Source organism: Condylura cristata, unplaced genomic scaffold (genome assembly GCF_000260355.1).
Source record: "Condylura cristata isolate star-nosed mole 26May11 unplaced genomic scaffold, ConCri1.0 scaffold00015, whole genome shotgun sequence".
Lineage (NCBI taxonomy): Eukaryota > Metazoa > Chordata > Mammalia > Eulipotyphla > Talpidae > Condylura > Condylura cristata.
In genome coordinates this window covers 8,908,717-8,934,370 of record NW_004567116.1, presented here as the reverse complement: position 1 = coordinate 8,934,370, position 25,654 = coordinate 8,908,717, and the positions used below count along the sequence as shown (strand labels likewise).

The following is a 25,654-nucleotide window of genomic DNA, read 5'->3' as shown; positions in this document are numbered from 1 at the left end:
CGCCGGTGGCCCCAGAGTGACGCCCTGGGGCGTCGGGGCCGGCGGCGGGAGCTGACCCCTCGAGGCGTCCGGCCGCCTCCTTAGGGACCGACCCTTCGAACTGGAAAACGGGGGCGTGGGCGGTCCGTGCTCGGGCCCCGGTGGGGAAGGGGACGGGCGGGGAACTCTGACCCGAGCTCTCCCGCCAGGATGCAGCACCGAGGCGTCCTCCTCCTCACCCTCCTCGCCCTGCTGGCGCTCACCTCTGCTGTGGCCAAAAAGAAAGGTGAGGGGGGAGGGGAGGGGGGGCGGCCGAGCGGGCTGGTGGCTGGCAGTTGCGGGCAGCGCTGGCCGCTGGAATCCTGAGATGCCCGGGACCCCAAGAAGGGGGCCCCCCGAGTGAGGCCGTGCCCCGGTCCTGAACTCTGTGCCCCGCGTGTTGTAGACAAAGTGAAGAAGGGCGGCCCGGGGACCGAGTGCGCGGAGTGGACCTGGGGACCCTGCACCCCCAGCAGCAAGGACTGCGGTGTGGGTTTCCGCGAGGGTACCTGCGGGGCCCAGACCCAGCGCATCCGGTGCAGAGTGCCCTGCAACTGGAAGAAGGAGTTCGGAGGTGAGCTGGGGCGCAGGCGGAGGGCAGGAACCTGGGGAGGGCCAGAGGCTGCCAAGCGCTGACCCTGGGTTCCTACTCTCCCCGCAGCCGACTGCAAGTACAAGTTTGAGAACTGGGGGGCGTGTGATGGGGGCACCGGCACCAAAGCGCGCCAAGGCACCCTGAAGAAGGCGCGGTACAATGCCCAGTGCCAGGAGACCATCCGTGTGACCAAGCCCTGCACCCCCAAAACCAAAGCCAAGGCTAAAGGTCAGTTGGGTGGGGGAGCTGTTGCAGGACCCTGACCACCCCCACCACCACCAGTGAGGAGAGTGGTTAGCCTGATGTCTGGACCCTGACCAGTGACTTCTTGACATCTCTGCCCCCTCCAGTGGGCACTTACTCAGGGCAGCCCCCAGAATGTGCTCAGGAAATAGGAAAGCGTCCAGCCCCGTCTGGGTCTGCTACGACTGTTCTGGTGGGGTATCTGGCTTAGGGTCCGGCAGATTGTCCTGGAAGGGTGTGACTTCAGCCTCTCTGCAGCCAGAGACAGTGCTTGGTCAGCGCCGCCCTTTCTAGTGTGGTTTTGGGGCACCGTCCCACCTCCTCTGTGACTCAGCTGCGGGCAGAGGCATCAGGTGACTTCCCACTTCTCGAGTGAGAGACTGAGGCTTTTGTTGAGGGCTGCTGTCCCAGGACAGAACCCCCAACTTGAAGGTTTTCTGATTCCCAAGTGAAAGCATAAATTGGGGAGCTGGGGGGAAGCGTCGCTTCATAATGGCGGCCCCTAGCCCCCTCCTCCATCTCTGGCTCAGGTGATGGAAAACCGCCAGGGGGCAGACTTCTGTTTTCCCAGAGGGGAGTAGGGGGTTCTTCTGGGTCACCTAACTGCTTACCTGGTCTTTCTTGTTTTACAGCCAAGAAAGGGAAGGGAAAGGACTAGTGCCCAGCGGATGCCAGAGCCCTGGCCCACCCCTCACTGGCCCCAAAGAAAACCTACCAGTGCCTTTTGTCTACTTTTTAGCTTTATCAACCATGCCCTGCTGCTTCCCCGCCACCCCCAAGTGCCCAGAGTGGGGAGGAACAAGGATTCTGGGAAGCTTGAGCCTCCCCCCCAAAGGGATTGATTCCCTGGAACCCCCTTTTCTCTTCCTCACAATGATGCCATTACTAAGAATCAAATAAGCCAAACTGTGTTTCTCTTTTCCCAATAAAAGCTTTTCTTTTAATATATAAAAGCCCTTCCCAGGGAATTTGCTGTGGTAATTTGTTGGGGGTGGGAGAGTGTGGAGCAAAGAAGGGGGGAGGGAAGTGGGGTTTGGGGGCTTGGCGGTGAGTGCTCCCCAGAGCTCATGGAAAAAGCAGAGCATTTATGAAAATTTCTTCCAGGGCCCCCTACTAACCCTTGGAAGGGTACCCACCCCCACTCCCATCGACTCCCCTAAGCCTCTCGGTCCCCTTCTCTCCAGAGGTCTCACCAGGGCGGGGGAGGGGACTGGGAGACTCACTAGAGATGACACTTCCGCCTCAGCCTCATCTGGTCAAAGGTCTCTTGGTCCAGCCAAGGCAAAGGCCATTCAGGAAGCTTCTATCCACTGAGAGAATTTGTGGGGCTGTTTGCCTGCCTCTCGCCATTACTGAAGCCCGTGTGGGTCACAGCTACCCCCATTTCCTCCTGATGACCCATCCTCTGGCCCTGCAGGGACCAGACTGCACAGGCCACAGCCCCACCCTCCTGTGGCCTGAGACAAACCCTCAGGTGAGGGGAGGGCACTTCAGAACAGGTGGGCCACCCCGGAGCCACACCGCAGGTGCTGAGGGGGAATCCCTGACCTCAGCTGGCCCCTCCTGAACATGACCCAGGCAGCGCTGGGCGAGGGTCCCCTCAGCCCACCCTACCTGACCTCCCGCCTGCCTGCCAGTCTGCCCGCCCAACCAGGGCCTGCCTGGATAGCTGCAGCAAGGGGAGACTTCTGCCCCTGAAGTGGGGTTTGGGAGGAGGGGCTGAGCCTACATGCAGGGTGCAGGGGGACAGAAAGCACCGATTGCACGGAATGGGGGACCCTACCCATCCATTCCCTTCCTGGGTCTGAGCACTTGGCCCCTTTGCTCTCCCAAGGGGGGGTCCCCTCTAGATGTGCGTCCTTTCGGCCACGCTGGTCGATCCCAGTGGGACAGGTCGGACGCAGGGGAGCTGCCCCAGCTCCCTGGGGCCGGCGGCCGGCGGCCGGCGGTCCTGACGCAGAAGCTTCCTGAGACCGCCCGCTTAGGCCTGAGCAGAGACCTGGCCTCCAGGTCAGTCAGAGCCGCCTCCTGAGCCTCGGGGCCTCAGGGGCCTCAGTTCTCCTCAGCACGCGTGAACACTGGCGGTGCCTCCACGTCCCCCCACGGCAGCCGAGCCGTGTGGCCCCCGGCACGCACCTGGGGCCGCAGCACCTCCTGGGCACTCCTGCGTGCCTACCTGGCAGTGCCGATGTGTCGGTACTGGCAGAGCAGCAGGTGTCTGAAGGTCTTTTTAAAGGTGGCGTTGCAGAGGGCATAGCAGGCGGGGTTGATGGTGCTGTTGACGTAGCAGAGCCAGTAGCCGATGGACCACACCGTGTCAGGGACGCAGGTCCGGCAGAAGGTGTTCACCAGGACCATGACGTTGTAGGGCGTCCAGGTGAGGATGAAGGCCAGCAGGATGGCAAAGATGGTCCGCGTCACCTTGCGCTCCCGGGCCGCCATCTGCCGCTTCTTGCGCACCTGGTTGCGGGCAATGCTGGCGAACTTGCGGGCGACGTTGGCCGCCGGACGCATGCCAGCCGGCGTGGCAGGCACGATCTCGATGGCGGTCACACACTCGTTGCCCGTCTGCTTCGTCACTATCTGGATCTTGGACCACTTGGAGGCTGGGTTGAGGGCCCGTGGCTGTAGGGACGGGGCGGGCGTGGCGGGCGTGGTGGCCTCTGTGGTGGACAGCTCTGTGGGGGGCCGTTCCTTGGTGTTCTGGGTGGCGCTGCCCGAGCTGGACTCGTTGGAAGTGTCCTTGTCGGCCACTGGGCGCGGCGGAGGCGGCAGCACCGGCGGCGGGGCCTCCTCCAGCTTCCCGTTGCGAAGCTCCTCCCGGGCGGCCTCCCCAGGCGGGGGCTTCTTGACACTCTGTTTCATCAGGGGGCTCTTGATGAAGGCCAGCGTCTTGGCCTTCTTCTCCTTGGGGCCTTCGGGCCGGTGCTTGTGGACTCGGCTGCGACTGGCCAGGGAGATGTGAATGTACAGCACCGTCATGATGACCACGGGCAGGTAGAAGGCAGCGATGGCCGTGCCGAAGGTCACCACCGGGTTGGACAGGAACTGGATGAAGCACTGGTTGTCCGGCACGGTCCGCTCACCCACCACAAACTGCCAGAACAAGATGGCAGGCGCCCAGAGCACGAAGGACAGGACCCAGGCGGCGGCGATCATGAGCCCCGCCATCTTCGTGGTGCGCCTGGCTGGGTAGGTGAGAGGCTTGGTGACGCAGAAGTACCGGTCAAAGCTGATGATGAGGAGGTTCATGACAGACGCGTTGCTCACCACGTAGTCCAGGGCCAGCCAGAGGTCGCAGACCACGGCCCCCAGAGGCCAGTAGCCCTTGATGATGTAGACGGTGTAGAGGTTCATGGAGAAGGCGCCGATGATGAGGTCGGCGCAGGCCAGGCTGAAGAGGAAGTAGTTGTTGACCGTCTGCAGCTGCCTGTTGACCTTAATGGACAGCATCACCAGGATGTTCCCCACGACAGTCACCAGGCTCAGCGAGCCTGTCACCGTGGCGATGAACACCATCTCCACCGTCTCGTAGCGGTTATGGGTGGATGTGACCAGACGCACGGACTGGTTGCTCGAGCTGCCGTTGACGGGCGTGAAGTTCGCCATTTTGGTTAGCGGTAGTGGGCGGGTGGTGGCTGAAGAGGAAGGAGAGCGGAAGAGGTGAAACGCCGAAGAGGGGGGGGCGGGTAACACGAGGCGAAGGGCAGCCAAGGTGACGAGGGACACCAGCCACAGGGCCTCAGTGAGCTCCTGCGGGCCCCTTGTCGAGGACCCTTCCCCCTGCTACGCGCAAGCAAGGTCCCAGGGTTGGGGTTGCAGAAGCTAACACGACACACAAGGCTCCTGCGCTCCGGGGAGACCCACGAACCCGTGAGCAACGACGACAAAAAAAAGTGCTGGGAGGAAAACAAGGCCGGTGATGGTTCAGTGAGTCAGAAGACAGATCTCGAAGGTTCCTCACTGGGTGATCCGTGACAGTGACAGTGTCTCTAGGGGCGGGTGGTCTGGGTGAAGAGGCAGCTGAGTAAGAGCAGGGGGGCAATGCCTGTGGGGGGCCCAGAGGCTGGGGTGGGCCAAGGAGGGTGGGGGGCAACGGGGTCTCAGGTCAGCGTGAGGGGCGTAATTCATTCACTCTCCCCTAGGTTTCGGGGCACTGGGCAGAGGCAGAGTTCAGAGTTGGCTAGTTAGCAGCTATGCTGTTGTCGCCCAAGTGCCAGGCGCTTCCCACACCGCTGTTTCAACTCATTTCTTCCTCACAACAAACCCAGAGTTACTGTCATTTGTCACTAGTTATAGATGAGGAAACTGAGGCAGCTGTGCCTTGAATAACCTGACCAGGGTCTGCAGCTCCTTGACACCATGTTGCTGTCCCAGAGCTAAGGAGTGCTGTAAGGAGGCCAAAGAGACATAGGTGCTGGGGAGGCCACCCGGGGAAGGCACCCCCACATCCCAGACCAGACCGGAGGACATGACATGGAAATGAAAACCCCGGAGGCTGGGTGGAGAAGCCTAGGGAGGTACATGCCTCCTCCTCAGGGGCCTCCCCTACCCAAGCCCTCAGCCCAGCCCAGGGCATGGCTGCAGAATGGGGAGCCTGGCCTGTGGGCATTCCAGGGACTGAGCCTGCCTGCCCCAAGCCTCAGGCCCATCAGCTGAGGGAGGGCATGCATGGCTTCCCAAGGGCGGAGGCCTGACTGGGACCCAAAGGTGACAGTGTGACAGTGACCCAGAGGAAGAGAGGAGCTGCTGTAGGGGAGCCTGGGCCAGCCCCCAGGTGGGCACCCCTTGGGGCACCAGGCCACACCTGGGGCACCTCACCTGGGGCCCGTGGGGTCTCCCCAGTACAAGCCCCTCCCGTGAGCCTACATCCCTCCCACCGGCCCCTCTTCCTCCCTCCTCCCCCTCTTCTCTCCCATCCAGTGAGGGAGGCCCACGCCCAGCGCAGCCCAGCCCAGCCTCTTCACACCCGCCAACTCGGCACCATTACACACGCACACGCACACGGCCCATCACAGCCCTGCAGCCCGCAGCACGCTCTTGTCTACGCAATTCTGTGCGTCTGTTTGTGAGAGAATGAAAGGGAGAGGCAGCAGCGGGGGCAGGGACGCTCACCCGCAGCCCAGGCTGCCGGCCAGAGGGGAGGGGGCTAGCCGGCCACCTCACAAGGCCACCGCCCTCCCTCACCTCCCGCTCTCATTTGCAAAATAGAACAGACCCCCCATCCTGCCAGCTGCTGGGGATCGACAACCAAACCCCAGCTAAAGCAGGAAAACACCCTGGAGGCTGGAGCCAAAGAGCCTGGGGGAGGGCACCCCCCAAAAAAAGTCTGGCCTCAGTCCCCCTAATTCACCATCACAGATACACACCTCAGCTTCTGGGCCTGGCGGTTTAAGTTCACCTCTCCCAAATCTTTTGCTCCTGAAAGGAGAGGCTCAGAGAAGCACGGTGCCCTCCCCAAGGTCACGAAGGAGTCAAGGGCAAAGCCAGACTCCGTCCTTCTTAGGGTCCCTTCCTGCTCCTCTGAGAGCGCAGAGCCTCTGAAACGGAGAGGCTCGCTCTGAGAGCTAAGAGGACAGGAGCTCACAGGGCAGGGAGCTGCGGGGGGGGGGGGGATGCTGGCCCCTGGTCCCAGGAAAGCCTCCATGACCCCCGGCCCAGGACACAGGCCGGTGAGATCAGAATGGGGCCTGGGGCCGGAGGTGGCAAAGATGAAAGATATTAGCTCCTGTTTTTGAGCGCTCCAGTCAGGAGTCCCTCCAGCCTTTAGTACAGGTTGTCGGGATTAATCCTCACAGCAGCCCGCAAAAGCAGGCTGCTATCTTCACCTTACTGGAGGTGGTGGGTCCTCGGGCCTAGGGGAGCGGAGGGTCACATTAAGGAAGGTGCTAGGGGTGGCCAGTTTGTAAATAGGAGCCCGGTGGGATTAGGACCCGGGAGAATGGTCCCTGTCCCTCGGAGTTTCCTGCCTCTGCTCCACCTCCCTCCCCTCAAAACCACACAGGGGTGTATCCATCAGAGTCCCCCACTTAGCTTTCCCATAGAGGAGAGACCCCTTGTCCACTGAGGTGGAGTCCGCCGGGCAGCTTGGGGCATCTGCCAGCTGCAGGCAGGACGTGGCCTCGTTTCTCCTGGCCCTCCCTCGCCACTGTCCTCCTGTATCCCTCTGGGCCACCCGCAGACCTGACCACTGCTCCCTTCAGCTAATTTGCCTGGGGTCCAGGGCCAACTGGGATCTGGGATCCGCCAAGCAAGCAGCCGCCGCCCGAGGCCTTGTGCACCGCTAGATGGCAATGTCGGTCCCCGTGCCAGCTCGGACCTGAGCAGGGGCCGCTGCTCACCAGCGCCCAATTCCAACTCCTCCAACCGCCAACCCAGGAGGCCTGAGGCTGGGCCTCCAGGAGAGGGATATGGGGGGGGGGAGAGAAGTGGTGGGGGACACTGTGGTGGTGGTGGTGGGGGTCTCCAGGCTGCGCCCAGGGGTTCAGTGGTGGGAAAACTAAGGATGCCCAGATTCCACTTGTACCCTGTGGAGGAACATGTGGGCGGGAAGGCGAGTGCGAGTTCTGTTGTGTGTGACTGCAGGGGAGCGCGAGTAGAAGCTAGTAGCTGTCTGCATGTGCGTGTGTGCGCAGCCACACCTGGGCACCAGGGCGCCCGTGTGCTGGGAGCATGTGAACACGTGCGTGTGCGTGTGTGTGAGCGTCTGGAGTGTGGCAGCCTGCAGGAGGCACACGGTCTGGTGTGCCTGTACCTGGGAGCTTGTGTACGTGACACATGCAGGGTGGAGATTGAGCGCCGGGAGCGGCGGGCAGCAGCGGGAGGCGCCCTGGCTGTGGGCAAGGAAGGGTGGAGGGCAAGACGCTCTGGGCTTCAGCAGCCCGGCCCCTGACCTTGGGGACTCAGGCAGAGTGCCCAGCAGTGTCCTCTCCCCAAAGCCAAGAAGCAGAGTCCTAACCTCTGATGGACGTCTGTTGAGGGACAGCTGCCGGAGTCCCCCAACTTGGCCTATGGGACACCCAGCCCAGGTCAGTGTGCACATAATGCCTTGTTATTGCGAGTGGGAGTCCAGTGTGTCACGGGGAGGCTGTGGGCTGCACCCCCATAACCAGGAGGCCCAGCCCAGTCTTGGGTAGGGTGAGTCTAAGGTTCTACCTCCCCGCACCCCTTTGCTCCTACATCTCCCCCTGAGATGTGCCCGTTTACCCCAGCAGCTAGGGAGCACCTGCTCTCCAAGCTCTGAGCTTGGGCTGTGGAAGGCAGCCCATCTGGGGGTCCCTCCACATCTCGGTCCTGGCAGGTAGCACCCTGGCTCTCCAGTGTCCTGCCTTCCCCAACCCCCTGGCACGCAGTGCTTGCAGTCTCTGGGCGTGGGCACCTGCCTTCCCGGAGCCTCAAGCCCCCCCACCCCCCTTTCCCAGGCGGACCCGCGCGTGCTCCGGACGCCTGGGCGGGGGTGGAGGCTGGGGGCTGGTTTGGGGTGTGGGTCCTGGGTTGTTAGGCATTCACTTCAGGACTCCCGGAAGCCTGTGGTCCCTCGATCGGCCCCTGGGATGGAAGAGGAGACTCGGGAGTTCCCTGGAGGGAGAAGGGGGCTTAGGGAATGTGGCACCGACAAAACGCCGGACTCGATTCAGATCTTGGAGCTGAACCGCTGTGCTTGGAGCTCGGGCAGCAGCGGAGGGTAGTCTGGGGGTGGGGTGGGGGGAGAGGCGGGGTGCCGGGAACGGGCAGGGGTGTTTCCCGTCGGGGTTCAAGGTCGCTGATGGAGGACTCCATGGACCAGAGTGGGATGGCAGTGCCAGGGGGCGGGGAGACGGGCGGGAAAAAGGCTGTTCGGGGCCCCAGAGCCTGGCTCCCTGCAGAGCAGCCAGCGGGAGGGTTGGAGTCCCGCCCCCGACGGCTGCCCCTGGCTCGAGGGGGCTGTGGGCGGGCACACACCCTCCTGAATGTCCATTCCCTCCCAGGGCACACCTGGGGACGCTCTGGGAGTCCCCGAGCTTTTCTTCCGGCGGCGCCCCTCACTCCTGGCCCTCCGCGGCTCCGGCGCCGCAGTCACCCCTGAGGAAGCCTGGGACTGAGTCGGACCCGCCTCCGGGGAGCCTCAGAAGGTCCCGCAGCCCCGCGTCCTCTCTCCCAACAGAGTCCCTCACCCCCGCGCCCCCGCGGAGTCACTTACCAGATCCTCCGCCCCGCTCCCCTCGCACCACACGGGGACAGACGGCGGGACAGGTGGGCGGCCCAGCGGGCCCGCGTGGGGTGGGGGGTGGCCGGGCCGCGGGCCGGGGGCGGGGGGGGGCGGGCCCCCCGGCCGGGGGCGGGGACCGGGTGCCGAGGGGCGGCCCCTGCTCCGCCCGCAGCTCCCGGCGCTGTGGCTCCGACTCGCGCTCACGCTCGCACTTTTCCCCGAGCCGCGTGATGTCACGGGGAAGCAGCCAATCCTGGAGGGGCCGCGCCACCCTCCCCGGGCCGGCCACCCAACGGGGCGCGCGAGGGGCACCACCCGGGGCGTCGGGGACCCAGTTACCAGCGCCCCTCAGTGGAAACAGACGACTCCTACTTGGGTCCTGTGGGGGCACCGCCCACAGTCACCAGGGCAGATTTACTAGGGGCGCTGCCCTCCTGGAAGACTGGGGGTGGGGTGGGGTGGGGTGTCCGCGTTGTCATGGGGACGCGGCGCCCCCTCGCGGGCTGGGGAAGGAGCTGGCAGCACCGTCTGGCTGCGCTCCCCGCCTCCGCTCCGACCAAGCACCCGGGACCGGGAGGGGGTCCCGCGCCCCCGCGGACGTCACTCCCTACAAGGCCCCGCTCTCAGTTGGGCCGTAGAGGCGCAAGTGTTTGACCCCAAAAGAAGGTTATGGGTGTGGGGGGCGGGCACTCCCACCACGGTTCAGTTGGAGCAGGGGGCCCAGATCGGCCGTTTCCAGCATTGGGGCCGCGGTTGGCCCGGCAGCGGGTGAAGGGGGGCACCGTCGGGGCTTGGAAGGGACCTGGAACAGAACGGAATGTTTTGTCAGAGAAAGAGGAGCCCACCTAGAGCACACATCCTCCGCCCTCCTACCATTCTCCCCCGTCGGGTTCCCTGCTTCCGCTCTCCAGGTCGGGGAAAGGGTGCGCACCCATTTTCTCCTTTCCAAGATGGGACGGGGACGCCTACCCAGGGCGGCCTTGGAGAGTTCACAGATGCCTGTGAAGGGAAGCCCAAGGTCACTTGGGGCGAAGCCCGGAACTAGACCCCAGAGGCCGAACTGTTGGTCTCTCGAGGTCTCCGGGAACTGCCGTGACAGGAACCTCGGGACTTGGACCCTTGACTTGAGGTGTGGGAGGACCTGAACGTCTGCGGCTGGGCGGCTTCAGCACCTCGGAGAGCTCCTCAGCCCGGGGTTTCGCGGACTCCGCTCCATCCCTCGTCATCCGCGCTCCTACCTTCCTTTGATACAGGAATTCCTGGGCTGGGCCAGGGTCAGATACACCCCCCGCCCCGCCACGCGGGGGCTGCGAGGCCTGTCACCCTAAACTCTGAGCGCAAAACACCTGAAGACGGTTAGTTCCTTCTCAGTAAAAACTCAAATCCCGCTCCTCTTCCACCTTCCCCTGGGGCTGGGGGGGGGGGGGAGATTGAGGGGAGGCGGGACGACAGTGGAGAGGTGCCAGGAGCTGCCAGAGAAGGGCGGGAACGCTGGCAAGTGTCTGCGCCACCGAGCTCTTGGTTTGGGGGTCTGTCCATGCTGAACACCCAAGAGGGTGTTTCTGAGGACCAGGGCTGTGGCTGGCTGGCTAGGCTAGAGTAAGAAGCCATGGTCCTTTATGTGAGTGACCTGGTATCCCATGGTCCTCATAACTGAGGATGAAAGAACTACTGTTTTTGGGCCCCCCTTCACACAGGAGGAAAACATTGTTCTTACAGCATAGTTAGATGAAGTCCTGTGCCTGCCACTTTGCTGTTCGTCTGTAGGTCCAGCAAGGGTGTTGTTAGGGGGTTTAACTGTCTGTATGTGTGTGGGGAGGAGTAGGCAAGGAGGCCAACTGCAACAGTCAGATGAGGAACCAAGGAAAGCTAAGGACGGACTGGACGCCACAGGAACCAGAAATGCTTAGCTGCTCTGAGGGCTTCAGACAAAGCTGGAGAGCTGAGGCTTGACTGCTTCATTTTCTCCAGAAATCCCAGTGGGGTGGGCTTCTAGCTTCCTCCTGCCTCTAACCCTAGAGCCCACGGGTGGACTGAGGAGTGATAGGTTGGGGGCCAGGAGACATGGTTTTTAAGTCTGTTCTGCTTTTGATCCGGCTGGATCCACAGAACTCTAATGTTCTCTCTCATCTCCAAACTGAGTCAATTTCTGTGCTTCTGCCCCCCACTACCTTGTCATGACATGCAAATAGCCTGCAAAGACTTTACTGCTAGCGAGGGTCTATCCACCAGGCTAGCGCTTTTTTTTTTTTTAAAGATTTATTTGTTCATACAGAACTGGGGTACAGGCCAGAGGCTCAGGGGGTGGCGAGAGGCTTCACCAGAGACAGAGTGGGGAGCAGAACAGGCAGATCGACGAAGTACACTGCTGAGGGGAGCAGCGGGCAGGTCAGGAGGGGTCTGCCGCGCCATGTGGTCACCTCCGGGGCAGATGGGAATCGAACTCATGCAGAAGTGGCCTTAGCTTCTCAGTGCTGTGCTTTAACCTGCTGCACCATCAGGGAGGGCCAGGCTAGCGCTTTCTAAGGAAAGGGAGTGTGTGGGGTCAGGAAGGTGATGACAGGGCCCCCAGGTAGGGCTGGGCCCATTCTTGGCCAGAAAGGGTACAGGCAAAACAGGCTAGACCAAATTGGACCATCTCATCCACAAATTCTCATCCCGCCCCCCCCTTTTTTTAATATTTATTCATGCGTACAAGGACTGGGGTGAAGGCCCAAGGGGTGTGTGTGTGGGTGAGAGGATTCACCAGAGACAGAGTGGGGTGTAGAACAGGCAGATCTACTGAAACACACTGCTGAGGGGACCAGGAGAGGCAGGGGAGTTCTGCTGCACCTCGTGGGTCACCTCCCTGGCAGGATCTACAGAACTCCTGTTGCAGTGACTAGTGATAGCTTGGTATCTTTTTAACCCTTGTGCCACCAGGGAGGCCCCTCTCCTTTTTTTTCTAAAGCAACAGACCATCTGTTGAAACCTGGTTCCACCAGCTAGTTGTGTGGTCTGGGGTAATACCAGTGCCCACCTCAGAGGGTTTTTGGTGATTTTCTTAATGAGCTATACCACACATTGAGTCCTTGGCACATGGTTTTATGACGGAAGATTTCTTCCTCCCATTTGGGAGTGGGGGAGGGCAGCAATGGCAGCCGTCGAGCCCCCCTCTGTAAGCCTGCCCTAACCACTGCAGAGCTGGTTTCGAATGGGAGAGCCGGAAGTAACGTGAAGAGGTTGTGTAGTTCAAACCTTGCATCCTGTTACAGCTCTGGGTGATCCTGCATACTTCCCCAAGAGTTAGAGCCAAAGTCCTTCTCCCACTTTCTGATCTAACTGGCTTAAGGCCTGAAATGGCTCCAGGAGCAGGTCCTTCCGCCATTGTGCCGAGAACCCAAAGTAGCAGGGTGGAGAGAGTCAAGCAGCTGGAAAATGGTCTTCAGGGGGTGCTTGCAGGTAAGGCCATGGTTCCTCCGGGCCAGCCCAGACACCCCGTATGAGTGGCTTTCTGGAGGCGAGTCAGCTTTTTTTCCTGGGGTAGGATGCATTTAAGATCAGTGACCTGTCATTCCCACACACCCACCATCACTGTTAAGGTCACACCAACCTTTGCCAGGCTCCGAGGGAAGGAGGTGATGATACAGAGACGCGTGGCATGAAGTAGCGATGGCAGCGCGGACCTGCAGGGTTTCCGCTGAGGTGCCCATCTAGGGCATAGCCCGCCAGTGCCTGGGAGGACCTGGGTCTGCTTCAGCTGCATGACCCCCCTCCTGGTAATGACACTCTCCCTCCCTCCTCCATGGGAACAAACAGCCGAGCCTAGTGAGGGGCATGTCATCATTTTAATGATATAGATCTTTGGTGTTTCCCTCATTAGCAGTCAGACTATCCCCTCTCCTCCCACCACAATGTTTCTATGATGAGTTACAAACGGAAAAGAAATCACATTTTCATACTAAAAACAAAATAATCAGAGCCTTGATTTCTCCACTAGAAACTACACGTACAGTTCAAGATTCCACATGCAACACCTTAAATCACAGACCAAGACCTCACATTCTGACCTGGAGTCTCCCCCTCCCTCAGCCTTGGGCTGGCTTTGGCCTAGGCTCAGCTAATACTGTCACCCACAGGTGCTGCTCTGACGGCCTGCGGGGCGGGGCGGAGAGGAGATTGGGGGGCAAGCCCTGGGGGCTGGCCAGCCTACACCCCCCACTCCTGAGTGAGGACCTGCCCACTGTTTCTGCCCCCAGACTTGTATCAGGCAAGCAGGCGGACCCTTCACACCAGGGCTGGCCCCTATTAGTAAGTGCAGGAGGTCCCTGTCCTCAGGCCTCTGGGAGCCTGGCCTGGCCCCTGACTGGGGTCTCTGTGGAGTAAGATGGTACAGAGAGGCTGACGCTCTGGAAGGCTCAGAGACAGGCGGTTTCTGGGAGCCAGGCTACTTCTGCTCTTGGGCTCCTACTGGCTCTGCTCAGGCCACAGGTGGACAGGGCAAGGCTGCCCCACTGGCCACTAGTAAGGATGGTTTGGCCCAGATCTGGAAGACTTCATCCTTCTGGAATCCCCTCCCCAGGGCTGAGTCCCTGGGGTCACAGCTCTGGGAGAAAGAGGGGTTTCATGGCAGCTCTAGGAGAAAGGGGGTCTCATGACACCCACTCGCTCCTCCATTCGCACCGAGCACAGCAGTGTGGCTCCCCTGGGCACCAGCTCCTGCAAGGTTCTAGTCCCCTAGGGCAAGTCTTGCCCATTCGACTGCCTCATACCCACTGACGGATTCCCCCGGCCCCCACCCGTGTTCCTGCTCCCCGACGCAGCCGGCAGCTCTTCCACGTGTTCGGCTCCCAGTCAGCTGTGAGGTCCAGTTTCTGCTCAGCGGTTCGAGGGGAGGTGCCAGTGCACACATTTGCCTCTACCTGTTCCGTGGCTCCCCGCTGGGGCCGGCAGCACCCCCTCTGCTGCTGCCCCCTCCGTCAGGAAGGCGGCTGCTGTCGGTCAGGCCACAGGGCAGGGTCGGAGCCTCTGTGCTGGCAAGCGGGACAGGAACGGGGACTGGGGACGAGGGGGGCAAGGCCGGCTCCCGCCCAGGGGTGCCAGGCTGGTCCCAGGAGGCTGTCCGGGGGCTGAGGCCTCGCTCTGCCAGCTGCCCAGGGTCCAGGAGCAGTCCCCGCGAGGTGGAGGGCTGGGGCGAGGCGGCGCGGGCGGCCCCTGGCTCAGAGCCCGTCTGGGAGCTGCGGTGGATGCGGTGGCTGACGATGATGTTGTTGCCGAAGCCGCCCATGGAGGCCATGGTGGTGCTCTGCTCCCGCTGCACCACGGCCGTCATGCCCCCTTCAGCCATCAGCCGCTGGATCCTGCTGAGCGCGTCCTCCCCGCCTGCGCCGTACTCTGAGCCCTCACCTAGAAGGGCGAAGCAGAGAGGGTGTGACTGCCAGGGTCAGCGGGCACCCTCTGGGCAGGGCTGGGCACATCAGGCCAACAGCGGGGGCAAAGCGCAGGCCGAGTCATCATCAGAGCGCAACGACTCTCCAGATGAGCATGAGTTTCTACTTCTGTTTCACTGACAGGGAAATGGGGCCACGGATGGTGCGAGGGGCCGGGGCAGGCCAACAGGCAGCTGCTCGGCTTACGCAACCTCTCCGGCACCCGTGGCAGGTTGGTCACCGAAGGACAAGGTGGCCGAGGGGAGGCCTTTGCTTTCTTTGCCTGCTCCCCACCTTGGGGGGCCTGGGGCTCTGGAAAGAGGGGCCACTGCAGGCTGCGGCCCAAAGGCAACAGTCCGCTCGGCTCACCGCACCGCCGAGCGGCCTTTCCGCAGTGTTTCCCGAGTCATTTCCTACAAGCGCTCGAGGACTTCCCCAGAAAGCTCCTCTCCCGGTCCTCTTCCCGGCAGCTTTCCTAGTGATTTCCCACGACCCCCTCCTGGGCTGGCTGCCTGAACCCTCATCTGGGTCTGGAGATACCGCTGCTCAGGCCCAGGGCTAGAGCCAGCATTCCAGGGAGGAAGAGAAGGTTCCAGACCTTCCCCAAACCCGGGCATTCCCTTGGGCTGGAACAGATAAGGCTTCGGTTCAAACCTTCACATCCACCTGCCTCAGTTTCCTGACTTGTGAAAGAGGGATGAAGACATGCAGCTTGCCAGGCTGGCAGAGGAACGAGGAAATACTCACCCAGTGCCTGGCACACGGCAGGCACTTGGGCAGCAGGGTACAGAGTAGCGATCTATGCCAAGGGGCCCTCCCCTGGTGGCTAAAATCAGCTCAAGCCTGTGGGCACCCAGGAGCAAGGCTGCCAGGCTGGTCCTCTCAGCTACCAATTTGCCTCCTTTGAGCTCCTGCTGACCAGCTCAGGACTGTGCCGTTTGGGTCTTTTTGGTGTGACTGCGCACGCATGTGTGTAGGGAGGTGGTGCTTGTCGTCAATGATCACTTTTCCAAGACTCTCTCTGCTCCCCCTTCACCCCCACACCAGTCGCCTCTCTGCTCACCTGTCCAAGCAGATTTCCGGGCCAGACAGTCCCATAGCTTAGTGGCCCTGAAGTCCCTCCAGGGGCACAGTGAGTTCTTCCTACAGCCCTTCTGCCACCCTGCTCCCTTGAGGCAGCTGCCCTTACACACAGCCCCTCAGGCAGCCCAGCCCCAGTTCTGGGCAGGAGGACAGAGCTCCAGAAAGGCTGTCTTGAGTGTGTCTCCCAGGAAAAAGGCTGTCCAACGTGGGGCAAAGGGTGAGGGGGCCCAGGGCCTTGGTGTCAGCGTGGCTTCTGCCCAGTGAGCCAGAAGGACTGCCTAGGGACCCCCGAGATCTCCCCGCGCTCACTGCCACTCCCACTGCTTTCCAGGAATCAGGCGCAGAGGCCTCCCCAGCCTCCGGACTGTGCAGTGGCTGGCCCAAGGCCTGCTGGCACTGGGGCTCCCTGTGCTGGGCTCTGTGCCTCGGGGACTATCAGCTCTTTTTACTGAGATCACTTCGAGGGGCAGGACAGGGCGGCCCTGGGACCCAAAGGCAGTTGCCACACCAGGCGGCCCTGGTCGTGGCCACCCCTCAGAGGCTTGGGGTCCCATTTCCTAACTGTCCTTCCTGCTTCTCATCTCTCCCCTTGCACCAGTCTGCAGGCTCCTGCTACCACCATTCTAATCAGCTCTGATGCAGGGAGTTGCTGGTTAAGTCCATCTTCTGCTCAGAACCCAGCAGCTCTGAGAGTCCCTGAACAGTCCTGGGCTGCCAGGGCCAAGAAGTCCGCCTGGGAGCTTGCACTTGGGGACGGCTGGAGGAGCTTTCATTCCTCGCCGAGGCCCACAGCTGCAACTGGCGGCTGTAGCCAGCGTGTAAGCTCACGCCAACAGAGCTGCGGCTGCAGCAGGCGCCTGGGCCACAGAGCACATGGGGACTCGGCTTGTACAGATTGCAGTTCATGGCAGCAAGAGGGACAGTGGCCTGTGGGGGGACTGCAGGACAGCAAGCTGCGTCCTGCGGGTGACAGGGAAGTCTTCAGGAGAATCTGTCACTCTCTCTGTGGGCTGGCTCTTCAGAGCAAATGGCCCAACACAGACCTAGAAAATGTAGGTCTATGGGGAGCTGGGACGGGGCAGGGAGGGCCTGTCACTGCTGCTGCCTGCGGCAGATGCTTGGGCTCTCCTGCTGGGAAGCGCTAATTGGCTCTTAGAAGTGTGAGGCCCACGCAGAGCGCCCAGGTGGAAGCTGCCCAGCCACACCTGAATAGGTGTGAGAAGGGGCTGACAGCGGCCATGCTGCGGCCAAGATGGCGGGAACCACCGGGACAGCTTGACAGCGCCACGAGGGAGGCCCTCTGGGGACAACAGGGGCAGCAGAGGGCCTCCCCTGGGGTGCAGCCTCTGGAGCGAGCTGGCAGCCGGGGCTGGCACACAGGCCCCCCCACCGCCGTTTCCTTCTGTGCCCTTTGCAGCAGTCTGGCTCCACTGAGCTCTGCGGAGGGGAGGCCCAGCACGAGGCAGCGGTGTCCTGCCTGTGAGGGCTCTTAGCACCACCAGGCAGGCACTGCCCGGCGGGGGAGGCCGACTCCCTCAGCACACCTGTCTGGAGGAGCGCCTGGAGCCTCAGGCGGCCTCTCGGGGCAGGAGGAAGGATTCGCCCTAGCTCCCCCAGCTCCCACCTTCACCGGGCCCCGCGGCTGCGGCCCCTGGCTCCTGCATCTCCCTTTCCGTCTGCGTTTCGGCATTCTGCAGCTGAAGGGCCAGAGTCTGGGTGCCCTGCGATGTCACTGAAGTGGTGGGGTTCCGGGGCTGCAACCCAATTGCGTTCATCAGACCCATGTCTCTGTCTGTCCTCCAGGTCGCTCTGCTGGCCCTAGGAGAGAGGGGGAGAGAGCGGTCAGGCAGGACAGCCCGCCAGCCCCGGCAGTCAGTGCGTCTGTTCCTTCAGCCCAGCGGGCCGCGCTCCAGGTAACACGAGGGGCCGCAGAGCCGTTCATTTCTGCGAGCCCAGCCGGCTCGGTCGCCTCAGCACAGAGGTGTTCTGGGAGGTGGAGATGCCCGATTTCTGCGGGACAAAGGGGACGGGAGATGGCTCTTTCTATCTTGAGCCCTTCTTCCTAACCATGCTGAGAGGATTCCAGTTTAAAGTCCAACTTCCACCGGTTTCCATTTAGAGGAAAAGCAGAGGAACGCATCGCTTGATTTTGGCCCAGAACTGCCTGCAGTGCTGTCATCGCGCCTTCGCCTTCTACACACAGAGCCGCGGGGAGCAGGGCTGCCAGCCCTTCCTGGCCCTGCCTCCGGCCAGCTGGAGCTGCCGGCAGAGGGGGCCCAGGACTTCTGAGACAGCCACTGGCCACTCCCAGTTCTTGCTACTGGGGGACGACTCCTCCCGCTGAAACCTGCCGTGCCTCTAGGAAGCACTGACCGCCTTGGGGGGGACCAGCCAGCACCCTTTCTTCTTAAATTTAGTCGATGACTCCTTGATAAATTAAATGATGGGAGATGAGCACCCACGCTAACTGGCCGTGGTGGATCTGTCCCTGCTGCAGGTCAGGACACTGCGGTCCCAGGGCCAGGCACCTGGGAAACGGCCCAGACTCCCTGAGCACAGCACCCAAGGACACCGTCACTCTCCAGGTCCTGTCTTTGCTTCTCACACCAGGGTGCCAGACAGCATGGCTGAGACAGAAGAGGGCCAGAGGGTGTTTGAGCAGGTACTAAAGCAAGCCTGAGAGCAGAGGTTTTGGTCTCTTAGTCAGGGGACAGTTTTCTTGAATGAAATTGTGTACAAAAGCTCAAAGTACAAAGCAGGGGGATGAGAGGCTGCTCTGGCTGAGGGGTACCCCGGGAGCCCGGCGCAGTCTGAAGCACTGGCTCGAGAGCCCTCAGAGCGGAGAAGGGACAGGCCCCGCTCAGCTGTGCCTCCTTCACTAACTCACCCAGGCCTTTCACTGCTCCGGCTGCTGGAGTGGACAGTGAAGACGGTCTCGTTCAGCTGGTCCCAGTAGTACTCCACACCAGAGTTTAAGGCCCTGGAAATTGGATGAAGGGGAAAGAGAAAGGCACGAGAGAGAGAGAGAGAGAGAGAGAGAGTGTGGTCAGGATGCCTCAGGTTTCTGGGCTTGGGGACCGTGATCCGGCAGGCCTCCTTCCTTGCTCCTAGGGCCAGCAGAGGTGATCAGAGGGGCCTCTTCACAGGGCTGCTCAGTGCCTATGGTGCATTAAAGGGTGCCTATGACCCTTTTTCTTTCCCTAGACAAACCCCGACCAGGGTCTCCTTGGGCTTAAGTGACTGCTCTGCAATAGCCATGACTGTTGTGGACAGAGGATCTGGTGTTCTCAGACACAGAGAAAGGGGCTTTAGATGGCAAACGAGAGACCCTAGAGTGGGTGGCCAGAGAAGCCTGCCTGAAGGGCATACACACTGCTCAGAAAAGGCTTCAAAGACTGCGCAAAGGTGATTACCACAGGACCTTGCCGGATGCTGTGGGGACGGGAGGGGGGAGGAAAACGAGGGCACCTCCACATGCCTAATCTGCCTGGACCTCCCAAGTCTCAGCAGGAAAAGGCCCTCACTGAGTCAGAGCGGCTCGAGTCTCCTTTGCCAGGGGAGGCTGGAGAAACGACTGGAAAGGTGCTCCAGAGGAGCACTCACGACTTCTTTCAGGACTAGGAAGGAAGGCGTAGCTGGTGCTAGAACACACACCTGTGGCGCTCTGGGCTGCCAAGCTCTCCCACAGCACAGTGACTAGGGAAGCGACGGCCCCTCATCTTTCTGTACTGATCCTGGCCGCCAGTGATGGCTCATAAAACACAAGCCAGCTTTTCCGTAAGATTCAGGCCTGGGAGGGTGCGACCTAGCACCAGTCATTACGACTGAGGGTGGGGTCCTATGGGGGAAGAGGTGTTCGAGTCCTTTGATTAGAACCCCACTCCATGCAGAGATCTAAGCAGTACTCCAGACAGCAGGTTCTGTGCCTTAACAGGCCGGGGTATGGGCCAGAAGGGCTGTTACGGGCTGAGTTGCTCCCCCTCCTCCCCAAACTCTTATGTGGAAGCTTTGCACCCCAGTGTGCCTCTATCTGAAGATAAGGCATTTAGGAGCTAATCGGGGCCCCTGACTTAATGGGACTGTGACCTTCTAAGAGGTGGGTAAGAGATCTTTCTCGTTCCACCACAAGAGGACAGTGAGTGGTGCCATCTGCAAGCCGTGAGTCTTCACAGAGCTGACCACACCGCACCTGGCCTGACTCTAGTCGCCAGAGGAACAAATTAAGTCCTGTAGCCTGCTGTTTTATGAGCAGTCCAAGTTCCAGGGAAGGCCAGCCTTTTAACTGAGAGGCTTGGCCACTTTGCAGCAAGAGCACGTCAGTAAAGAGTGAACGGCAGTGAGCTGCAAGATTACCAGGAACATCTGGCTGTGAGGGTAGTGGACGGCACTTCCTTCCTAAACCTGAGGAGTAGGAGGGCAGACTGGCAGGGCCTAGAGGACGAGGGCTGCACCAGGAGACTGTGCCACTGTAGGAGAAAGGGAGGAGCCCAGACACTGAGCCCCCCCCAGTCTGTCGGGAGGTCACTGTGATACTGGGTGGCAAAGGGCAACGGCCACAGGCGAACAGAAGTGCCCTTCTCTGACTGCACAGTTTGGGGGTGACCTGACCTCTAAGAAGTAGTATCCCTTCCTCTTCTAAACACTGAGCTGTTCCTGACTGAGAACAACAGCGGGGCAGTGGAGGGCAAGCAGGAGAGGAGGTGACATTAAGGAAGGGTCTGACAGCCGGAAGTCAACAGCAGAAGTTCCTGGAAACTAAGTCCTCAATGCACATTTTGATGAATCAATGCTGGCTGCGTGGGGCCCCACATGAGGCCGGATGCCAGGGAGCCTGATTTACAAACTTGTTGGCACTTTCTGACAGGTGGCATTACCACGTGGGTTCTTGCCAAGTCCTTCCCCTGTAATCCCCGCTAGCCAGGGCTGGTGAGCAATGACAAACTTCCCACGGAACTTGCGCAAAGCCATGCATCATGTGGCCAGGAACTGTCCTTCCATCCAGGCAGAGGCTGCCTTGTGCCCGCTCTGGGAACTGGGACTGTCGGCAGGGACAGCCACCCAGTCTCCTCAAATGCCAGCAGGAGACGTCGTCAGCCGGGAGCTGGGGAGAGCTCTGGTCACTGACTTATGAGGCCGATTGTTAGGCTGAAGGAGCTGTGGAGGCTGGCTCAGCTGTGCTGTTGACTTCTCATGCCACCCCACCTTTCTGTTCCTCACCAACAGGTCTTACCTAGTTCTTAATTGTCTTTTTTTTAAAAAAAATATTTATTGATTCATACAGAACTGGGGTACAGGCCAGAGGTGCAGGGGCAGCAAGAGGCCTCACCAAAGACACAGTGGGGAGCAGAACAAGCAGACTGACAAAGCACACTGCTGAGGGGAGCAGCAGGAGGGTCAGGAGAGGTCTGCCGTGCCATGTGGGTCACCTCTGGGGTTGGGGGATGAACTTGCACTTAGGCGGCTGTGGCCAGCTTGTAGTGCTGCGTCCTAACCCATTACACCAGCAGGGAGGGCCTGTCCTACTTTCTATGGTCAGAGCAGCTAGACCACGACAAGCTCCTGGATTTGGTTGGAATTCCAGCACTGAACCAAGGAGCAGAGGTGGAGACACCCTCTCTGGATACTGGCACACTTAGCCTCTGATACCCCCAAATCACTGATCTCTGTATGCTAAAGAATGGCTTCAAGCCTCTCCATCCTCCTTGGGTCTTAGTGAAGATGAATGAGTCACTGTTTGTTCTAGGCTTTCCCTGGAAACCAGACAAACAAAGCGATGAAGAAGAGTGAGAAGCCCGGTCAGCCTATCCAAACAGCTTCACTTCACATCTGGCTCCCCTCAGCAGCAGCTGTAAGCTGTGTTCCTGGGCTCCCTGGTGGTGGGACCTTCAGGATGTCCTGAACACAGCACAGCTAAGAGTCAGGCTGGCCTCTGGTGACCACAACACTCTTACACAGAACTCTTGCTCTCAACTTCCCAACTCCTAGGGAATATTCCTATGAAGAACATTCTTCCTTCATCTATTAGTTTCTTGGCTGCAGAGGCCTGAACCACAGGCTGGAAAGATGGTCTGGGAAAGAAGGTCCAAGAAAACCCACATAGTGTCGGTAATGCCAGGAAGAGTCGGCTTCTGGCTCTTGGGGACATCCTGAGAGACAGAGCCTCTGTGGCTCCTCTGTGGCTCCCCTTTTGATCCAGAGGTATGACTTTCCCCTCCCTGGTCAGAGATGTTGATTATAACCACTTTTACAGCAGGAGCTCCCTGCCAAGGGCTAGCGCTGGGGCTCCAGGTTTACAGCCAAAGGGCCAGAAGCCCCCAGCCTATTTTTCTTCTGACACGAGTCTCAATTCTGTCTTCTGAGCGGCTCTGAGAAGCAGTGGCCTCCCCAGCAAGAGCACTCGCCTAGGTAGGCTGGTCTAAGAGGCCAGAAGAGAGCAAGCACCCCTTGACGCAGTCTGGTACTTCACACCCACCGTGGTCACTGGGCTGGTGTCGGCCAGAGGCCCAGCAGCAGCTGGGGAGGAGTGGAGGCAGGGGACAAAGTGAGGGAGGAGCTTCGGCACAGAAGTGGGCGCCAGGCGCTCAGTCACCATAATGGTGCTGCGGGGCTGTTCATCTCCTCACCTGTCCTGGAAATTTCTTCCCCTGGAAAGGTGCTATATTTCCTTGACCTTTGCTACTGTCAAGGGTCAAGTTTCAGTACCACTAAGAAGCCTGTCTCTGTGCTTACAGAGCGCTGAGCTTACAGAGTGCTGAGCGAAGACAAGGGGGGAGGAATCAAGAGCCCGAACTAGCACAAAAGAGGCGCTGGGACCAAGGCAGGCGACCACCTGTTCAGAGGAGGCTGGAATCATGGCCCAGCTGGCTGGCAACAAGTTCTGTGCCCTGGGGGATGGGTGCGCCAGGGAGCTGTCACACGGGACAGGCAGCAGGCCGGAGGCAGCTGCCTACGGCAGAGACAGCAGCCCTGAGCTCTCGCTTCCCGCTTAGTTGCACCAGAGACCAAGCACAGACTGCTCAAAAGATGGAACCACTCTCACTTATCCTCTCCCATTTACTGCATCCATCACCTGACCTGCTTAACGGCCTCACGTGATCCAGAGCTGCATTCTCTACCTGCCGTCTGAGGAGAGTTACAAAATGGTGTGTGCTCTTGAGATATATTTTCTGTGGGAGTTTATTCCTTTCATCAGAATTTTTAATGGTTTTTTTTTTTTGGTCCCGTCCCCTGTAAAAGGGTTTTTGATAAAAAGTGGTTAAGAATTGTTAAGAGGAAAAGCTGTGTGGTAAAGTTAGGAAACCTAATTCTGTCATTGCATTTTGGGAGGCCTTGGGTGAATCTTAACTTCCTTTCCTGTACACTGTTTATAGTCTTCTATGCCTAGAGCAACTGAAGAAGCTTTGAATAACTTGGGACAAAGTTATGTCATTTTTTTTTTAAAGATTTATATATTTATGCATACAGAACTGGGGCACAGGCCAGAGGTACTGAAGTGGTGAGAGGACCCACCAGAGACAAGTGGGGAGCAGAACAGGCCCATGACCAAGCACACTGCCGAGGGGAGCTGCAGGTAGGCCAAGAGAGGTCTGCCGCGCCCTGTGGGTCAGCTCCCTGGCTGGGAACCGAACTGGTGCTGAAGGGTTGCAGCACTGTGCCCCAACCCGCTGCACCACCAGGGAGGGCCCCAGTTATGTCATTCTTAATTCCCACAGCACCCCATGAATCTGGCCTGAAGGTCTGGGGAAATTCCCAACCTGGCCCAAGAAACCAGGAGAAACAGCATCACCAAAAAAAGAAAGGCAGGCTGAATCAGTTCCTTCTCAGTCCAACGCGGCGGGGCCGTGACGGGATGCTGTCTGCTGCGTCAGGCGCTAGTGCCATCGTGCTCACGGCAAAGGCCTGAATTGGTGGTGGGTGAGAGTGTTCTCCCCAGGCAGCCCAAGGTGGCTTAAGCCTGCTGAGACTCTGGATGTTGAAGATGACATATGGGGAGAAAAGAGAAAATAGAGGCCAAAGCTGCTTCATGCTTGGCTGAGGTGTCCATGACTCACACCAAGTATGTAGGCCGGGGTTCCAGACACGAGGGCCGGAGCGGGGCTATGCACACTGGGCAGAGACGCTGCCTTGGAACGAGCTCACCACTTCTCGCAAGGGACAGGGCTGGGAGTCTGGGCGGGACAAAGTTAGTGGCTGGAGTCACAGACACGTCAATAGTGCTGAGGAAGGATATCTCAGAGAAACGGAAAGAAAGGCCTGAACTACAGTGTTCCTAGGAGTGAATGATAATCCAGAGTTCTGTGCCAGTTGTGCAAAAGATAGCCACTAGAATTCCTCATGTGAATTCCTAAAGAGGAAGAGACAAGGAAAACATTTCACGGCAGACTGATCTGGGCCAGGCTGTCCCAAGGGCAGCCGTGCACAGACCGGCACCTCGGCGACCGATCAACAGCTGGGAGAAGGACGAGCTGTGTTTAGGGAAGGCACAGCCAGGCTGTTTCCCAGCTCCAAGCGCAGCTGGATGAGGTTGGGCGCAGACAGCAGCCTTTCTTTGGGAGGGATTCAAGATGGGGAAGAGCTGCTCTCACAACTAGGCTGCACCTCCTGGACCAGCAACCCCACTCCGCTGCAGGGATCAATGCCTGCTCAAGTACTAGGTCACACGGGCGGACCCAGTGGTACTCTAGGCAAAATCACCAAAGGCCTTATTGAAAGGCAACGGGGCTGCTCCCGACAGCCAGAGACTCCTCACGCCAGCCAACGAGTGCTCTGCCACCAGCAGGCCCAGCACCAGGCTGGCCTGGAGGCAGCAGGGGCAGCCAGTCAGCTGGAACCCTGCGCAACCAGCGCGGCCCCAGGGGCTTGAGGGAAAGGTCGCCTGGTCAACCCTACCCTGCGCAAGTCAGAAGGAGGGTGTCAGCAGGACTTAAGACAGAAGTGCTTTAGTTTCCCTGCCCTCCTGCCTCCCACTTTAAGACCAGAGAATAATCGCTGTGGTTTTAAATTGAGCTTTTCAATCTGTCCTTACTGTTTCGAGTGAGAGCCCCAAGGAGAAAGCAAAGCAGGCAGGGCACGGACAGAGCCAGGCCGTGTGACAAATCAGGGTTTAACAGCACTGTTTCCCATTTATATCTTAAGTTGATGTCTATGGCACTTACACAAACCCAAGACCACCTGTTGAATTTTTCAAAAAAGGTTTAGAAAAATCATCTTTCATTCCTATGCCTTCAGGGAAACTTTACTATCACTAGGAGACCAGAGAACAAGGGAGACCAAAGGGGAAAAAATACTGCCTTAAATTTAGAAAGACAGAGTAACTACACTGGACTTCTGAAGCTACCTGGCAGTGACAGCCCCCCACCCGCTAAGGGAGAAGGACGCCTCGCAAGGAGCAATGCTGAGGAGGCCGAGCAGGTTACCAGGCCCAAGGGGAGTGACTACCCAGCCCCTCTGCCAGCCTTATCCCACTCACTCTGGGCGGCAGATCACCAGGTCTCCTTTGTTGGTACCGTAGGCCAGGCCGAGCCCTGGCTCTGGCAGCCAGCGGGCAGAGTTGATGCTGACGTGTCTCCGCTGGTCAGCAGGCATGGGGTAAAGGACGTTGAAAACTCTCTGGGTGGGAGAGAAAGAGGGAAGAGGAGAAATGAGGAGAGAAATAGTATGTTACCAAGAATAACCAAATCCAAGGACAAATAAAATCCCTCTACGGCTCGGAGCAAGTTAACCACAGGGAGGAAAGGAGCCGGTTAGGCTGGGAACAGAATGACTTTCCACACGAGCTTCAGAGCTTGGGGTAGCGAAGCCTCTTACTTTAGTAAGGGCTAGGTCTCTTTGAAGAAATTCTTGGGGTGCCTGGGATTTGTCTGCCTGAAGCTGAGCTGCATTTTTTGTAAAGCCCTTTAGCACTTCTCATTTCACTACAGTTTAGCCACCTTTGGAAAGCCCCAGGCAGCGCCCAGCTCCCCAGGAAGAACTGCCCTTAACTTTTCTCTGACCAGACTAACCAGTGAAAGCCAAGCTCGCCTGGTAGACCCGTTACCATGGAAATCACAGCAATGGAAAATTGAAGGTGATAGGGGGGCGGGTGGGGGTGATAACATCAGAGAACATTCTTAATTCATC

General features: G+C 59.6%; 3 protein-coding genes across 11 annotated transcripts in view; 1 reads left to right on the top strand and 2 right to left on the bottom strand.

Annotated features, from left to right (window-relative positions):
* Positions 1–1,571, top strand: part of MDK (midkine (neurite growth-promoting factor 2)) — a 2,344-nt gene extending 773 nt beyond the window's left edge. For both annotated transcript variants that reach the window (XM_004682866.2, XM_012725685.1), the window contains exons 2-5: positions 189–265; positions 425–592; positions 680–841; positions 1,489–1,571. In XM_004682866.2, coding sequence (XP_004682923.1) covers positions 190–265; positions 425–592; positions 680–841; positions 1,489–1,514 — 432 coding nt within the window. In that variant the 5' untranslated portion in view covers position 189 and the 3' untranslated portion in view covers positions 1,515–1,571. The remainder of the gene's footprint in view (positions 1–188; positions 266–424; positions 593–679; positions 842–1,488) is intronic.
* A 1,133-nt stretch (positions 1,572–2,704) lies between these two features.
* CHRM4 (cholinergic receptor, muscarinic 4) lies at positions 2,705–9,124 on the bottom strand. Its single transcript, XM_004682865.2, has 2 exons — positions 9,036–9,124; positions 2,705–4,494 (listed from the first exon to the last, which is right to left on the bottom strand). The coding sequence occupies exon 2, from the start codon at positions 4,463–4,465 to the stop codon at positions 3,029–3,031; it is 1,437 nt and encodes a 478-aa protein (XP_004682922.1). The 5' UTR covers positions 4,466–4,494; positions 9,036–9,124; the 3' UTR covers positions 2,705–3,028.
* Positions 9,125–12,852: 3,728 nt separating this feature from the next.
* The window catches only part of AMBRA1 (autophagy/beclin-1 regulator 1), a 168,121-nt gene continuing 155,319 nt past the window's right edge, over positions 12,853–25,654 (bottom strand). For all 8 annotated transcript variants that reach the window (XM_004682864.2, XM_012725502.1, XM_012725506.1 and 5 more), the window contains 4 exons: positions 25,005–25,144; positions 18,423–18,515; positions 17,160–17,353; positions 12,853–14,429 (listed from right to left, as the gene is read on the bottom strand). In XM_004682864.2, coding sequence (XP_004682921.1) covers positions 13,942–14,429; positions 17,160–17,353; positions 18,423–18,515; positions 25,005–25,144 — 915 coding nt within the window. In that variant the 3' untranslated portion in view covers positions 12,853–13,941. The remainder of the gene's footprint in view (positions 14,430–17,159; positions 17,354–18,422; positions 18,516–25,004; positions 25,145–25,654) is intronic.